We start from the raw sequence: 17729 nt of genomic DNA, 5'->3' as shown, positions 1-17729 counted from the left end.
TGAAAGTCATAAACTCTAAGCACTAGAAGAAAGACTTAGAGACTTTGCTGGTTCTCAACCTTGGCTGCCCATTGAAATCACTTGTGGACCTTTAGAAATTATTAATACCTCGCTCCTCCTCCCAGAGATTCAGATTTAACTGGCCTCGGGTGTGTTCTGGGCAGTGGTATTTTAAAGCTCCCCAGGTGATCCTTATATGCATCAAGGCTTTAGAGCTACTGCCTTAGATGTCATCTAATCTCTGAACTTGATTTTACAAATAAGCACCCAGATGGTTATCAATACTGCTGAGAGGAAGTCAGGGTTCTTAACAAATGTGTGAGTCTCTTACCATCCCTCTACTTTCTATTGGAAAATGAGAATGCCAAAGGAATGAGGGAAGATTGAGTCTATATCAGCACCATCGGAATGTTTTAATTAATTCAAGAATGAGTGAAACAGGGTCTCGCTTTGTTAACCAGGCTGGAGTGCAGTGGCACAATCATAGCTCACTGTAACCTTGAACCTCAAGTGATCCTCCCTGGCTGAGTAGCTGAAACTATAGGTGCACACCATCACACCTGGCTAGTTCGTCTTTTTTATTTTTTATTTTTTAATTTTCTGTAGAGACAGGGTCTCAATATGTTGCCCAGGCTGGTCTCGAACTCCCGGCCTCAAGTGATCCTCCCACCTTGGCCTCCCAAAGCACTGGGCAGAATGTTTTAAATTAGCGGCAGGATGCTAAGGTGCCTCTAACTTCATCTAGAATTTTCCATGATACAGGCTTGGCCTGAACTTAGCTCCTAGGATGGGAGATGATGGGAGGCTGTAACACAGGCTAAGGGTTTGAGGGCTCCTGGTTTTAAAAGGTGAAGCTTTTCTCAGCCATCACTATGGACCTCACTTGCTGCTTCAGCAGTTTTTCCCTTTTGAGCCTGGAATGCTCTCCAGGTGAGCAATTGAATCTTCAAGTCCTCAATCGGGTTTCTTGACAGCCAGTCAGATGAGGGCTTTTTTGGATTTATTTTGCATAGCAGTTACATCTCCAGTAGTTTCTGGTAAGTAATTATCAACCTAAATCCTATATAATCCTATGCTGAGTCAATGAAATTTAATGAAACTGCTCAGTAATTTTAGAACCTGTCTGTATTGACAGTCTGCGTGGAGACTACGCCAACTTACAGTGCTAATGCAAGAGCATTTGGCCTGTGCTTGTTAGGAAGCTGCCCAGAATTGCATATAATTATTTTAGCAGACAGTTACCACATGCTTGTGGTTTCTTAGCTCAAATAGAAGAATACCTTTCAAAAATCAGAATAATCTGCAATTCTGAGGGAACACACATTTATAGGCTCAACACTGAAGAGCAAAACTTTCACTTTACCTGACGGGTTTCCCAGTTTACATTCCACTGTTTGATATTTGTGAATCTCCATGTTGTCACTGGAATCCCGGTGGCTGCATCAATTTTAATCAACCTGTTATATGAAACTCCCAGAATGTCATCTTTTTTGCTTCCTTTAAATCTGAAAAGAATCATAATATTAGTTAAGAGAAGCAACCGCTTCCTATAATACAATGTTCATTCACATATAACTTCTTAAAAATACTACCAGTATTTCTAAATCATTTCAGAGGAATGGAAAATGAAGAATTAGCTTTCTGCAGGGGGGCATTTTTATTGGGATATAGAGAACATGAAAAAAGAATGAAGGCGATCCTGCAGATGGTCTTTAAGTAAAACTGACATCAGAGAAAAATAAAATAAGACGGAATCAAATACATTCATTCAAAATGATTACTGACTCTGTAGGGCACTCTTCTAGGCATGGGAGATATCGTAGTGAACTAAATGGATGGAAAATTTCTGACTGTGGGAGGGAGAAGATCATAAGTAGGAGGTACATATGCCAGATAAGATGAAGGAAAATAAAGTTGGAAGGGCTACAGGGAATACTGGCAATGAGGTGGCTACAGTTTAAAATAGCAAGGTCAGTGAAAAGGTGACATTTGATCAAAAAATGGATATGCATGAGAATGTGAGACACGTGGATATCTGGGGAAAGAGTATTCCAGGCAGAGGGCACAGCCACTTAAAAAATTTTTTTTTTTTTTAATGTGCTTAAGGACCGGCCAGGAGGCCCATGTGGCTGACACAGTGAAGGAGGGGAGAGAAATGTGAGTTCAAGAGCAAAGGTCTTGTAGGCCACTGTAAGGATCTGGCTTTTACTCTGAGTGAGATAAGAAATCCTTCGGATTTCGTGTGTGTGTGTGTGTGTGTGTTTTAGAGACAGGGTCTTGTTATGTTGCCCAGGGTAGTCTTGAACTTCCGAACTCAGGCAGTCCTCCTGCCTTTGCCTCCCAAAGTGCTGGGATTACAGGCACGAGCCACCACAGCTGTCCCACATGGTTTTGAGCAGAGACTTCACAAAATCTGATTTAAGATTTTAAAAGGATCCCTGTGGCTGCTAACTTGAAAACTTAGGGGGACCAGGGTCGAGGCAGGAAGACCAAGAATGCTTTAAGAACTGAGGCCTGGCTGGGTGCGGTGGTTCACACCTGAGATCCCAGCACTCTGGGAGGCCGAGGCAAGAGGATTACTTGAGGCCGAGAGATTGAGAGCTGCCTGGGGAACACAGTGAGATCCCATCTCCTAAAAGAAAGTTAGCTAGGTGTGGTGGCTCACAAGTCACAGCTACTTGGGAGGCTGACGTGAGAGGATCACGTGCGCCCAGGAGTTTGAGGTTATAGTGAGCCATGATTGAGAGAATGGAAGAAAGGAATTGGAGGTAGTGGGTAAGTACAATACATTCAAGAAGTTTTACTGTAAAGTAGGGCAGTGAATGGGGACGGCAGCTGGAGGGGGATGCAAGAAGGGGATACTGATGTGAAAATTGATGTTGCAGGAGACAGAAAAGCATAATTTAAAAAAAAAATCCTAGCTGAATATGTCACTTTTCACATCATTCTTTTCTGCATGTCACCCTTGATTAAAATTTACTCCACTTTTTTCCTTCATTTCACCACCTTAATGCTTAATATCAGAAGTTAACCCACTTCTTACTCCATCTGCTTCTCTCTAACCTATGGGAATTCCCTGGGCTGCTCTCCATTATCCAGGGAGCGGTGAAGCAAAGACCTAGCTTTCTCGGGTGTCAGCAGATCCTGATTCTGCCAGCCATCTTATACATAGCAGGGCTGCTCCAGCCTTTGACTCTGGCCTTGGAAAAAGCAGATCTTTGCCATACCCGGGGCTGCTGCCTCAAAGCCTCACCTCCATAAACAGGTGTTAGAGATAGAGGGAGGCGCAGAGGGGAAATAGCTGGTAAAGGAGGAGTTGTCACCAGAAACTTGTTCAGGCCCACACCACGCTTCACCACGTATCAGGCGCTTTGCTTGCAGGCTGCACTGGATTCTCTCAACACAGTAGGTTCGGAATGCCCATCGAACACATGGAGAAGCTGCGGCTTGGGGAGGGCAACAAAAATGCCCAGGTCACAGAACTAGCAAAGGCAGAGGTGCGACTGAAAGCTGGGCCTGGTCAGTTTAAGTATTTTTGTGGTTTTCACTATGCGGGCTTGACTTCAGGGTTACAGGTAGGGGTGTGTGTGTGTGTGTGTGTGTGTGTGTGTGTGTGTGTGTCTGCACATGGACATGTATGCACACACATAGTGGGGATCCAGTATAACTCTGCCCTTCCTCACTCCTTTGTTGGAGTAAGTAAAGCAGAAAGAGTTGCTTGTTTGGGACAAACATTGGGGACTGATGTTAAATGAGATATTTCAGTGAATAGGAAAGTCCATTTTTTTTTTGTTTTGTTTTTGTTTTACAGACAGTCTCACTGTGTCACCTAGGCTGGAGTACAGTGGCACGATCTCAGCTTACTGCAACCTCCACCTCCCAGGTTCAAGTCATTCTAGTGCCTCAGCCTCCTGAGTAGCTGGGACTACAGCTGCACACCACCATGCCCAGCTAATTTGTTTGTGTTTTTAGTAGAGATGGGGTTTCGCCATGTTGCCCCGGGTGGTCTTGAACTCTTGAGCTCAGGCAATCTGCTCACTTTGGCCTCCCAAAGCGCTAGGATTACAGGCGTGAGCCGCCGCGCCCGGCTGGAAATTCTGAATAGACTCCCCTGTTAGAAGTAATGGAGAAATGGAGTCTTTGGAAAGGGCCAAGAAAACAAAAACTGTCAACACTTAAAAATACAAACCAATTTTCCCACCCGCAAATTATAAGACGAGAAAGTGACAGTATTTGCTGTACTGCAGGATTGGGTGTAGATTTTGCTTAAGCATCTGTCTTCTTTACTGAACTGAAAAATGTAATCTGATTTACAAGCATGCTGGTGGATATGTTTTGGGAAACCATCCATTGTATACAGTGGGGCAGAGCCGTAGTGCTGGGCAGGGATAACAAATGAGGACACAGGGCTTTATGCCAAGGTGTGCCCTGGACTAGGGGGTGAACTTGGACAAGTCACTTAAGCTATCTTTCTGGGGGCAATAGATGGGCCTCGTATGCATCCTTCAGACCCAGAAATCTTCAGAGACCAGGGGGAACAGGGTTACTACCTGATAAAGCTGGGTAGAAATAAGACAGAGCTTGCTGGGGCCTCTCTAAAAACCTAAAAATTCTGCAAAGCCACACTACGAGACACAGTATGAGACACAAAAATGAGAAAGCTGACATGAAAGAAAGTCATAGCCAGGTGTGGTGGCTCATGCCTGTAAACTCAGCGCTTTGGGAGGCTGAGGTGGGAGGACTGCTTGAGATCAGGAGTTCGAGACCAGCCTGGGCGGCAAAGTGAGACACCCCCAACCCTGATCTCTTGGGGGAAAAAAAAAAAAGAAAAGTTAGAGATTTCATAAAATCAATATGTGATGTTTACCGTCTGGTTTTGGAAATGTAGTTATCCTAAAAGAACCTCCTTTTAAAATTTCCTTTCCCACATCTAGCTGAGTTTCAGGGGTGTTGGCACTTAGAAGGTATGGAAAATGTTTATGAGCAGCCCAAAGTATCAGGGCTATTTGTAAAAGGGCAATATTCTCAAATAAAAAGCGTTCTGTATTCTACACTAAATGAGAAAACTGGGGCTCCCCAAAAGCCACTTAAAATTGGATGGAAAGTGTGAGAAACAAGTGAACATTGTAATCACCTGACAAGGTAGTAGGTGAGGCCGAACTCAGGCAGTGACTGCCACGCCTGGATGAACCGCAACTTGGCTTCGACCAGGGGCATCTGGGCCACGTTCTGGTGCGCCTCCAGGATCCGGGCAGCCAGCTGAACAGAAACAGGCATCAACCTCTCCTCACAGGCACCAGCTGCTCTGTAATCACCCTGTTAGCTCTGGATCCCCCGTAAGAACAATACACTCAAGGCCCGACTGCGGCTCTACAAAGACAATCCATTCTCATTCATTCATTCTCTCTTTTTCTACAAGATACAACAATCACTGGGAGAAGCAGGAAAAGGATCACCCGACACATAAACTTCTAAAGTTGGTGCAGTTGGAGAGCTCTGGGGTCCCTCTTTCTGAGGTCTGCGGAGCGGCCACAGACAATGGTTCTACATGAATCAGCTCATCTGTGCAACTTTTAACCCACTCCTATAGAAGCATAATTTTAATTATTAATTTGTGAGAACTAAAGCATTAAGTTCAATCTGGGAATACCTGCATGTTTAGTCAGCAGTACAGTCACCTCTAACAAAATTAACAATAATTTCATAACATCATCTAATATTCTGGACATAGTCAAATTTTACCATCAACTGATTTTTTCATGATGATACTCTTAATCAGATGGAATTACTTTTTTTTTTTTTTTTTGGAGACAGAGTCTTGCTTTGTCACCCTGGCAAGAATGCAGTGGTGCAATCTCAGCTCACTGTAGCCTCCACCTCCTGGGCTAGAGCAATTCTCCTGCCTTAGCCTCCCAAGTAGCTGGGATTACAGGTGTGCACCACCACATCTCACTAATTTTGTATGTTCAGGATAGAGATTTTACCATGTTGGCCAGGCTGGTCTCAAACTCCTGACTTCAAGTGATCCACCCAACTTGGCCTCCCAAGTGCTGGGATTACAGGTGTGAGCCACCATGCCCAGCCGGAAATCCTCCTTTTATTTTTGTTTGCATAAAGAATTTACTGCAAACAATTGCCCTAACACGATGAACAGTACCTGTTTAGATTTGTGTTTTTTTGCACACCGTGGTGACACAAAACATTCTGGCTTCATATCCATGTTTTCGAGACTGGAAGCCACCTGAGATGCAGAGTTCCTGTTTTTCATCCTCAGAAAGGAAAGGATGTTGAGGACCTCTGGCTGGTAGGAGCTGTCTGCCATGGTTTTGCCCTTCGATGCCAGCATGCAGGCAGCCATCCATTGGGCGTATTGATTCTCCTGCAGCAAACAGCAGAAGGTTGAGAAGCACGCTCAAGTGCAAAGCCCCCTGCTGCACACGGAGGCGGACTTGGACTTTCTTCCCCGTTACATTGCAAAACCATCACCTTCCAAGCAAGAAGTGAAGTGGCACACGTTTTGAATGACTGCTCATCACCTAATGTAACACCTGACAGTAGCTTTTGAGTCCTGCATTAAGTTTCTAGATGCTGGGAGGCTAGAGGATAGGAATGTCAACTTCGATAAATTGCATGCAGGGAATTTTGCATTTAAAGATGATCCAAGAGCCGGGTGTGGTAGTTCATGCCTGTAATCCCAGCACTTTGGGAGGTTGAGGTGGGTGGATCACTTGAGGTCAGGAGTTTGAGACCAGCCTGGCCAACAAGGTGAAACCCTGTGTCTAGTAAAAATACAAAAATTAGCTGTGCGTAATGGCAGATGCCTGTAATCCCAGCTACTCAGGAGGCTGAAGCAGGAGAATCCCCTGAACTCAGGGGATGGAGGTTGCAGTTAGCAGAGATTGCACCAAGGTACTCAAGCCTAGGTGACAGAACAATAGTTTGTCTTCAAAAAAAAAAAAAAAAAAATGCTGGGCGTGGTGGCTTACACTTGTAATTCCAGCACTTTGGGAGGCCAAGGCAGGTGGATCACGACGTCAGGAGATCAAGACCATCCTGGTTAACATGGTGAAACCCCGTCACTACTAAAAAATACAAAAAATTAGCCAGGCGTGGTGGTGGGCACTTGTAGTCCCAGCTACTCGAGAGGCTGAGGCAGGAGAATCGCTTGAACCCAGGAGGTGGAGGTTGCAGTGAGCCGAGATCGCACCACTGCACTCTAGCCTGGTTTCAGAGCGAGACTCCATCTCAAAAAAAAAAAAAAGAAAAAAAAAAAAAGATCCAAGGACACAAAGAAGTGCCATGGGGCACAGATAGGTGGTGAAACTGTAAACTATCAGAGAACTTTCCTTGATATGTATTTCCATTTTCGTATCACATCTGATCTCTATGACAAAAGAAAATGATGAAAAAAATTAGCTGATTTCCTATATTATTTGTACCCTTGTCTGTCCTTGGTAAAGACTCTAACTCTAAGGTTAGAGTCTAAGGTTAGAATCATGGCCATTATGGGATCTTAACAAGTCAGTGGTGGCTTCTATTGTTGTTTAATGTCTGTGTTTTATTTCTGACTTCAGGGAGTAAACAGGAGTGGTCCTCAGAAGTGCCCGGAACGCAGTTAAAGATGGGCGTTCTTCAGTGCGACAGTAGGTGAGCAACATTGAATTACTGGCCTCAATCTTTACTGCTGCTGATATGGTTTGGTTCTGTGTCCCCATCCAAATCTCATGTTGAATTGTAATTCCCAGTTTTGGGGGAGGGACCTGGTGGGAAGTGATTGGATCATGGGGGCGGATTTACCTCTTGCTGTTCTCGTGATATTGAATGAGTTCTCATGAGATCTGATGGTTTAAAAGTGTGTGGCACTTCCCCCTTCACTCTCTCCCTCTCCTGTCACAATGTGAAGATGTGCTTGCTTCCCCTTCACCTTCTAAGATTGTAAGTTTCCTGAGGCATCCCTAGCCATGCCTCCTGTATAGCCTGTGGAACTAGGACTCAATTAAACCTCTTTTCTCTCCCAGTCTCAGTTAGTTCTTTATGGCAATGTGAGAATGGACTAATACACACCTGCACTGCCATCCACAACCTTCGCTATATAATTTTACAGTTCCTCCCACCAGGGACAGTGCAATTCCCATCCCTTGACTGCCGGCTAGTCATGTCATCTGCTTTGGCCAATGGAATGTGGGTGGAAGTGACAGTGTGCCAACTTCACGCCTAAGCTTTAGGAGGTGCATGTGTTGCCATGTGCCCTCTCACACTTCTGCCCTCATCAAGAGGAGATCTTCCCCAGGCAACCTGGGACCCAGAATAAATAAAATCAGCTCAACCAGAGGCACAGTCCTGCCAAACCTGTGTCTCCAAACCCGTATGACGAGCTGACACCACCCTGGATCATCCAATCCCCAGCCTACCTTTCAGCACATCTTTCAGAAAACAATGTTTATTGTTTTTATTTTTTGGGGGGGGGGAACAGAGTCTTGCTCTGTCACCCAGGCAGGAGTGTAGTGGTGCCATCTTGGCTCACTGCAAACTCTGCATCCCGGGTTCAAGTGATTCTCCTGCCTCAGCCTCCCAAGCAGCTGGGACTACAGATGTGTGCTGCCATACCTGGCTACCACTGCAACCTCCACCTCCCAGGTTCAAGCAATTCTCCTGCCTCAGCCTCCCAAGTAGCTGGGATTACAGGCATCTGCCACCATGCCCGGCTAATTTTTGTATTTTTAGTAGAGATGGGGTTTCACCATGTTGGCCAGGCTGGTCTGGAACTCCTGACCACAGGTGATCTGCCCGCCTTGGCCTCTCAAAGTGCTGAGATTACAGGCATGAGCCACTGCATGGCGAATGTTTACTGTTGAATGTCATTGTGATTTTGTTACATTGTGATTGTTTGTTATAAAGCAATAGCTGACTGACACAATAGTGCTCTAAATTTGTGAAAACATTTTTAGGTTTTGCTCTTAGGCTTAGTAGAGGTGAAGTGACTTAACATTCTTGGGGTTTTACTCACATGGTCACATCTCAAATACATTTCATTCATACCATCGGCAACAGGGATTAGTAACTTGATTCCAAATTTTCTCCCTGCTACATTTACATCGGGCACAACTTCGCAGCCTGAAGGACAAAGATCAGGGAAAAAACTGAGTTCTGAGGCATCTGTTAGATAAACATCAGGTGTGTATCTGAAATAAAGACTTTGAATATAAGCCCCTCAGATTTGGTTCGGTTTTGAAAAATGGAGGAGCAAGCTGATAACATTAATCAATGGATAACTAGATAAATCTTATGAACAATTAACAGATAAAGAAAAATGCTTTTCTTTTATGGTTTTCTTAAATCAAAAAGTCAGTTTAGTTCATTTTCAGGTTAATGTTGGCTCTCCAAACTCATAGAAAAAATTATGTATATGAACTTTAAATCAAAGCAGAAGGAATTCTCTGATTGCCACAATAATGAGAGTTGAGTGTACTGGTTAATTAAATATTTCAATTCATAGATGGTCATCAGGACGCTCACAGTGACCTTCAGAAATTAGAATAGGCATTAAAGTGACACTGAATTAAATATAACTGTTCTGGAATACAGAAGGCTTTTCAGGATCTTGCAGCACCTCATGTGCTATACTCTTGGAGATGAATTACCATCACATCATAAACTCTGGACACACCGGGAAAGATGGAACAGCAAAATGCAAATAACCATGTTTACTAGACTGCATTCAAGGCCTATGCTCTGAAGAGCAGCTGCAGCCAGGCTGTCATTTGGAAAACAGTGACATGGTTATGGTGGTTCCTCTAGAAGTAAACAATGCCTCATTGTGTGGGAATCCTGCCTTTAATCTGCTCCTTTTTTTTTTTTTTTTTTTTTTTTTTTTTTTTTTTGAGATGGAGTCTCACTCTATCACCCAGGCTGGAGTGCAGTGGCACGATCTCGGCTCACTGCAACCTTCGCCTCCCAGGTTCAAGTGATCCTCCTGCCTCAGCCTCCCAAGTAGCTGGGACTACAGGCATGCGCCACTATGCCTGGCTAATTTTTGTATTTTTAGTAGAGATAGGGTTTCACCATGTTGGCCAGGCTGGTCTTGAACTCCTGACCTCCGATGATCCGCCTGCCTCGGCCTCCCAAAGTGCTGGGATTACAGGTTTGAGCCACGGCGTCTGCCCTGACTTACGATGAGCCACAGCAAGATATAGGGTACTCTTACCTCTAAGATTTAGTTTTTCTACTGGTTCTCCTTGTTCAAGTTCCTTATTTTTAAAGTAGGCTATGGATGTGTCTTTAAAGACAAACCAGTATTGTCTGAAAGCTTTTAGTAGTAACTTCTTGGGCCTGCAAATTAAAGGATAGTAAACGTTTAAACCACCATCCAGAAATGTAGGACACATTGCAAATTTCAAGCAGATCAGATGCTCTGGAGGTCCTGTCAAACAAAACACACTTTGTTTTTCCAAAAATAATTTTCAAGTTGCTAATTTCTGATTACTAGAAATGAAATGCTGACATGAGATGTAGGTTTTAACACCAAGGCTCCACCTGGGGCCACACCTGGCTCTGCTACTGTCTACACGTGTGCCCTGGGAAAGATCCTGCACTTACCTGGGCTGCATGCACTGCCTCTGTGTGATGGGGACAGCTGTAGTCTGGGAACCCAGGGCTTTTGTGAGGACAGAATGAGGTCACTTACATGAAGAGCTTATCACAGCGCCTGACGCAACTGAAGTGCTAAACTGTGATGGTGTATGTGAGAAACTGACATGAATCTGGTGACATTTGGAATCTCGGCATACTTTTTACATTTGAAAAAGCTGTCCATGTGGACAGCCCAAGCTTCAAGTTATCATACATACAAGTCAGATACAAACATGAGCAGCATTTTCTGTAGTTTCCACTTGACTCTTAAGAGAAACTATGAGAGAATTCTCAGTGAGCCACGGAAATCAGCGATATCTACAGCTAGTCAATATAGACTCTACTGTTATTAAAAACTATTTTGGGGGAAGGTATCCAACAGTGGTATTGGTATCTGTTGGGGCCAGAAAACTTTATACAGTGGACTAGACAATGTTGGTGGTGCCAATGGCAGGCTTAAAGGTTGGGTCATTCAAAATAGGCAATGTGAGAATGAATTAGGGGCAGGACAGGGGTTGGAGATAGGCAGAGAAAAGAAATTATTAGTATGCGGTTCCGTGGAAGAAATCCGGCCTTGGGGGCAGATCAGGGTATCTCACGCCAGAGGGGTGGGTTTCTGCATCAAGAATGAGAGAAGAGAGGAACCTTGGTGTTCCTCTTGGAGAAGAGAGGAACCATTCATATGTAATTTGGGGCAATTTTTTATAACATGTTAGTACTAGTCTTTCCTTAGCTAAACATATGTTATCCTTAACACAAAGATATGAAAGAAGGTGCACATTAAAAAAAAAAACAAAAAGTATATGCCGGGTGCAGTGTCATCACCTCAGCACTTTGGGAAGCTGAAGTGAGAGAATTGCCTGAGGTCAGGAGTTCAGGACCAGCCTGGGCAACACAGCAAGATCACATGTCTACAAAAAAAGAAAAATTAGCCAGGCGTGGTGGTGTGTCTTTAGTCCCAGCTTTGTGGGAGGATTGCTTAAGCCTGGGAGGTTGAGGCTGCAGTGAGCTATGATCACACTGGGTGACAGAATGAGGACTTGTTTCTAAAAAATAAATAAATAAAAAACCCAACAAAATCCCCTCAGTGTATTACAGAAGAATATTACATACAAGTTATAAAATAATTTCGAAAACCATTTTATGAAGTTAACATTTCCAGGATTAAGAAAAAACACTGTATTAAAATAGCATTTATTTGCTGGGTGTGGTGGCTCATGCCTGTAATCCCCGCACTTTGGGAGGCTGAGGCAGGTGGATCACTTGAGCTCAGGAGTTTGAGACCAGTCTGGCCAACATGATGAAACCCTGGCTCTACTAAAAATACAAAAATTAGACAGCTGTGGTGAGCCTGTAGTCCCAGCTACCTGGGAGGCTGAGGCATGAGGATCACTTGAATCCAGGAGGCGGAGGCTGCAGTGAGCCGAGATTGCGCCACTGCACTCCAGCCTGGGTGACAGAGCAAGACTCCCTCTCAAAAAACAAAAAACAAATAACAACAACAAAAAAAAACTAGTATTTATCATGTTGTGGGCTGTAGTTAAGACAGCTCTTTTTTTTTTTTTTTTTTTTTTTTTGAGATGGGGTCTTGCTCTGTCACCCAGGTTGGAGTGCAGTGGTACGATCTTGGCTCACTGCAGCCTCCTTCTCCTGGGTTCAAGTGATCCTCATGCCTCAGTCTCCTGGGTAGCTGGGACTACAGGTGTATACCACCATGGCCGGCTAATTTTTGTATTTTTAGTAGAGCCGGGGTTTCATCATATTGGCCAGACTGATCTTGAACTCCTGAGCTCAAGTGATCCACCTGCCCTTGGCCTCCCAAAGTGCTGGGATTACAGGGGTGAGCCTCCATGCCCAAGCAGTTCTAAGGAACATATTTAGAAGGTTGTTTAATACTCAGATTCTCCAAAATGAATAGTATTTTCAGAATAATAAAGACACAACCTTTAACCAAAAGATATAGGTAATAAGGTCTTGGTTTAATCTTGGGCAGCTACATATTTTTCTTTAGGCTTAAGAATGAGGCCCTAATTCTCCATTTTACCTGGACCTTAAGAGTATCAAGCGATCTCAAGTTCCTTCTCCTGTCTCCTGCCTGGAAGTTTGGTTCATCTTTCAGGATGCTTCTGACACATTAACAAAGCTAATCATTGCTGCTGTTCTATGCATCAAAGCCTGGGCAGGGTAGGGGAAGGGGGAGTGGAGGAGATGCTGAGTGGTGAATGATGTGCTTAAGAACGAGCGAGACAGGCTCTCATTAGAAATTTTCTTTTTGGTTTTTTTTTTTGAGACAGGGCTTCACTCTGTTGCCCAGACTAGATGGAGTGCTGTGGTGCAATCTTGGCTCATTGCAAACTCTACTTCCCAGGCTCAAGTGATTCTCCTGCCTCAGCCTCCCCAGTAGCTGGGATAACAGGCGCACGCCACTACCACGTGGCTAATTTTTGTAGTTTGAGTAGAGACAGGTTTCAACATGTTGGCCAGGCTGGTCTCAATCTCCTGACCTCAAATGATCCACCCTCCTCGGCCTCCCAAATTGCTGGGATTACAGGTATGAGCCACTGTGCCCGGCCAGAACTCTTAATTTGGATGATGTTTAACACAGAAAAGTTCTGTCTCCAAGTTTTAAAAATGTGTAGATTTAAAAAAAAAAGCCACTGTATTGAGGTGTGATTGGCATATAAAGAGTTGTACATACTTAATGTGTGTATCTCGATGAGTTTGGGAATAAGTATACACTTGTAAAACCATCACCACCATTAAGACCATAGACAGCCAACACGGCTCTAAGTTTCCTCCCACTTCCTTTCTTCTTATTTTTTGTGATAAGAACACTTAACATAAGATCTACCTGTTTAGTAAACTGCCCTATGCAGTACAGTAGCTATCTAGAACTTACTTATCTTTTAAAATTTTATTATAGGCCGGGTGTGGTGGCTCATGCCTGTAATCCCAGCACTTTGGGAGGCTGAGGCAGGTGGATCACGAGGTCAGGAGATCGAGACCATCCTGGCTAACGTGGTGAAACCCTGTCTCTACTAAAAGTACAAAAAATTAGCCAGGTGCAGTGGCGGGCGCCTGTAGGCCTAGCTACTTGGGAGGCCGAGGCAGGAGAATGGTGTGAACCCGGGAGGCGGAGCTTTCAGTGAGACGAGATTGTGCCACTGCACTCCAGCCTGGGCGACAGAACAAGACTCAAAAAAAAAAAAAAAAATTTATTATTATGATTTTTTTAGAGACGGGGATCTCACTATGTTGCCCAGGCTGGTCTTAAACTCCTGGCCTCCAGTGATCCTCTTGCCTCAGCCTCCTGAATAGCTGGGATTACAGGTGTAAGCCAGTATGCAGAGCTCAGAGTTCATTTATCTTGCATAACCGAAACTTTCTACCCTTTAAGCATCCCTTCCCCAGAAGGCATGTAACCACAGAAACATTTCCAAATAACTTTTCAAAAGGCTCTCTTCACAGCCTTAGTGTGTGTACAGAATTAATCTTTCAAAAACCAGTTACGTTCTCACTTACTTTATAGTAACCTTTTCTTAAAGGAGAGATTAATGTGTTTATTATTTTGAAAACATCAAGGGTCTTACTACTGATGGCCACATATCATCACAGAAAGGTCATCAATTTGAAACACTTATTTTTTATGTATTTTCTTTTTTTCTTTTCTATTTCCTTCCTTCCTTCTTCCTTTTTCTTTTCCCTCCCCTCCCCTCCCTTCCCCTTCCCTTCCCTTCCCTTTCTTTTCCTTTCTGACAGAGTCTCGCCCTGTTGCCCAGGGTGCAGTGCAGTGGGACGATCAGGGTCACTGCAGTCTCAAACTCCTGGGCCTAAGTGATTCTCCCACTTCAGCCTCCCAAATAGCTGGGCCTATAGGCGCGGGTCACCACACAAACTTACAGAAGTAGAGAGTTGAATAGTGGTTACTAGGGGCTAGGGGTAGGGAAACTGGGCTCAGACCAGTCCTGCCTCAGCCTCCCAAAGTGCTGGGGATTAGAGGCATGAGCCACTGCTCCCAGCCTTATTTTTTTGGAAAAACAAAAATGTATAACCCTCCTTACAGGTGATTTTCCATATGAAAACCAGTGATCCTTACTGTGAGGCCAAAGATTTTCATGATCCCTCACCATCTTTTTATTTATTATAAAGATTCTAGTATATTTTAAGACTCTTGTTTCCATAAAATGAATCACTCTGATATCTCCTGTAGCCCACTGTGTAAGTCTGACTGAAACAGTAACTTGCCTATAAATGACTCAATGAATGGACATTATGTGTGGTCTCCCTCTATAACCTTGTGGCGAAGTCATTTTGTTTATTTCAAAGTAGTTTCTCCAATAGTGGTTACCTTACAGTTTTGGCATAAATGATTGTTGATATTAAATATTTAATTTACTAGTAGGATTGTATCTTGTCTGGTTCATACCTAGGGGTGTGCAAAAAGCAGACTCTTGGGCGGGTCGCGGTGGCTCACGCCTGTAATCCCAGCACTTGGGAGGCCGAGGCGGGCGGATCACGAGGTCAGGAGATCGAGACCATCGTGGCTAACACGGTGAAACCCTGTCTCTACTAAAAATACAAAAAATTAGCGGGGCGTAGTGGCGGGCGCCTGTAGTCCCAGATACTCGGAGGCTGAGGCAGGAGAATGGCGTGAACCCGGGAGGCGGAACTTGCAGTGAGCCGAGATCGCGCCACTGCACTTCAGCCTGGGCGACAAAGCGAGACTCCGTCTCAAAAAAAAAAAAAAAAAAAAAAGACTCTTGAAAGATCGATTGGGCACAAAATTTTAGATTGACGGTTCTCTTCTCTTAGCACTTTCTGCATATCTCCCAGCCTACATTTATTGCCAATGAGAAGTCTGCTGCTCACAGCATTGTTGCTCCTCTGTAAGAATTTTGTCTTTTTTTTCTTTGTCTTATTAATGGTTGGCATTACCAAGATGCATATTTATAGTAAATTTATTTTGAGATCTGTGATTCCTAAATTTACAGATTTTTATTTTTAACAAATATGGAAAATTCTCTAGCCTTCTCTTCTGAATGCTTACTTCTCCTTCATTTTTTCTTCTGGAACTCCTAGTAGATGTTTGTTGAACCTTCTCCTTCTGTTGAAATCACTTCTGAGTCGTCTCTTCAACTGTGCTTTTTAACTTGATGTTTTTAATACACCCCATCAATTTTAAATTTCTATGATTATATTTTTTATTTCTGGAATTTCTTTTGGTTCAATACTGCCTGTTCTCTTTTATTATAATTTCTACTTTGTAATTTACTTAATGATTCTAAATGTACTCATTTTATGGTTTCTTCAGATTGTTCTATTACCTGAAATTATTGAAACTGCTAATCCTCTTGCCTGTCGGGTCTGTGTCTTTCATGGTGGTTTATTAACTCACATGATTAGTAATTTTTATTAGAGGTTTGTTTATTTTTTAGGAAGTTATTGTTTTGTTTTGAGGTGGAGTCTCGCTCTGTCGCCCAGCCTGGAGTGCAGTGGCGCGATCTCGGCTCACTGCAAGCTCCGCCTCCCGAGTTCACGTCATTCTCCTGCCTCAGTCTCCCGAGTAGCTGGGACTACAGGCTACTGCCACCTCTCGGCTAATTTTTTTGTATTTTTAGTGGAGACGGGGTTTCACCGTGTTAGCCAGGATGGTCTTGATCTCCTGATCTCGTGGTCCACCCCTCTCGGCCTCTCAAAGTGCTGGATTACAGGTGTGAGCTACCATGCCCGGCCAGGAGGTTGCCGTTTTCTATGGAAGGCCCATGCCTGCTTGGTTGTGGATATTCCCCTCTAGGTATTTTTGCAACTACATGTTAGGGCTTCATAGGTTTTGTCATCCCGGATCTGTTTCTATTTTATGTTTTCAGGATTCCTTTATTACATAAACACATAAAACATTTAAATTTGTATCTAGGCTGGGCATGGTGGCTCATGCCTGTAATCCCAGGACTTTGGGAGGCCAAGAAGGGCAGACCTTGAGTCCAGGAGTTTGAGACCAGCTTGGGCAACATGGTGAAACTCTGTCTCTACAAAAAATACAAAAATTAATCAGACGTGGTGGCACATGCCTGTAGTCCCAGCTACTAAGAGGACTGAGGTGGGAGGATGTCTGGAGCCTGTGAGGTCGAGGCTGCAGTGAGCTGTGATCACGTCACCGCACTCCATCTTGGGTGACAGAGTGAGACTTTGTCTCAAAAAAAAAAAAATTATATCTACATCTGTGTGTGACACAGCCTTGGCTCTGATTTCTCAAGAGATACTTTCATTTCCACACAGAAGCCCATGCAAGGATGAACTTCCTTACTGCTTTCTTTGGCTAATGAGTAGTTTTTCTGTTTTTCATTCAACAGAAGGGCAGCCTTTGCACGTTTCCACCTTTAGGCAGGTGCTTCAGTTCTCACTTCCTGCTTTACACAGGACTTCTATCCTGTGTTCATCTTCTATCCCTACATGGGAATTACAATCCTAGCCTCAAACCATGACAACCTGTCTCTATTCCCTCAATCCCTCTGTGTGGCTGATGCTGCATTTGTAGAACTAGATTCCTGCCTCATTTCCTGTAAGTTGGTGTTTCTGTTTCACTTCATGATTAATTCTGTATTTATAATTCTTTTATTTTATCTAGCATGCATATGTATTCATAGTAAGATTAGAGTTTGCATTAGAGCTGAGAGCCTGTTGCTAGACACTGAAGTCCACTATTTACATAATACATTTAATAGATTTTTTTTTTTTAAAGAGCTTCACTGTAAAAGAAAAAACTTAAAAATCAAAGGATTAGTCCAATACTCTCGTACTGATGAGGAAAGGAGGTCTAGGAAATGAAGGGCCTGTTAGAGGCCCCACCCTACCAGTAATAGATTTCCACTCTCCAATCTCCCTCCCCTCTTCCCTCCTACGAGCTCTCTCTCCTTCCTTCATTTGTTTCTTCCTTCCATGAACTATATTATATATTCAATGCAACATCTTGAGAACTTAGATAGTATCCACTGGCCAAATATGAGGGCAATTTTGAGAGTTTAAGTCACACCAAAAGCCTGTGACAGTTCAGGGTAGCATAGTGATGTGGGTTCAACTCTAGAATTATCACCTTCTTCATC

At 43.7% G+C, this 17729-nt stretch overlaps 1 protein-coding gene across 5 annotated transcripts in view; it reads right to left on the bottom strand.

Moving 5' to 3' along the window:
* Positions 1-17729, bottom strand: part of FERMT1 (FERM domain containing kindlin 1) — a 53839-nt gene that overhangs the window by 1972 nt on the left and 34138 nt on the right. For 4 of the 5 annotated variants that reach the window (XM_005568385.5, XM_005568384.5, XM_015457810.4 and 1 more), the window contains 5 exons: positions 10205-10329; positions 9008-9114; positions 6158-6379; positions 5135-5259; positions 1364-1505 (listed from right to left, as the gene is read on the bottom strand). In XM_005568385.5, the coding sequence (XP_005568442.3) occupies positions 1364-1505; positions 5135-5259; positions 6158-6379; positions 9008-9114; positions 10205-10329 (721 nt within the window). The remainder of the gene's footprint in view (positions 1-1363; positions 1506-5134; positions 5260-6157; positions 6380-9007; positions 9115-10204; positions 10330-17729) is intronic. The other variant, XM_005568387.5, reaches the window with a different exon arrangement.

This window comes from Macaca fascicularis, chromosome 10, assembly GCF_037993035.2.
Source record: "Macaca fascicularis isolate 582-1 chromosome 10, T2T-MFA8v1.1".
In the NCBI taxonomy this organism is placed as follows: domain Eukaryota; kingdom Metazoa; phylum Chordata; class Mammalia; order Primates; family Cercopithecidae; genus Macaca; species Macaca fascicularis.
The sequence above is the reverse complement of the archived record's forward strand: the minus strand, read 5'-3'. Positions and strand labels throughout refer to the sequence as shown.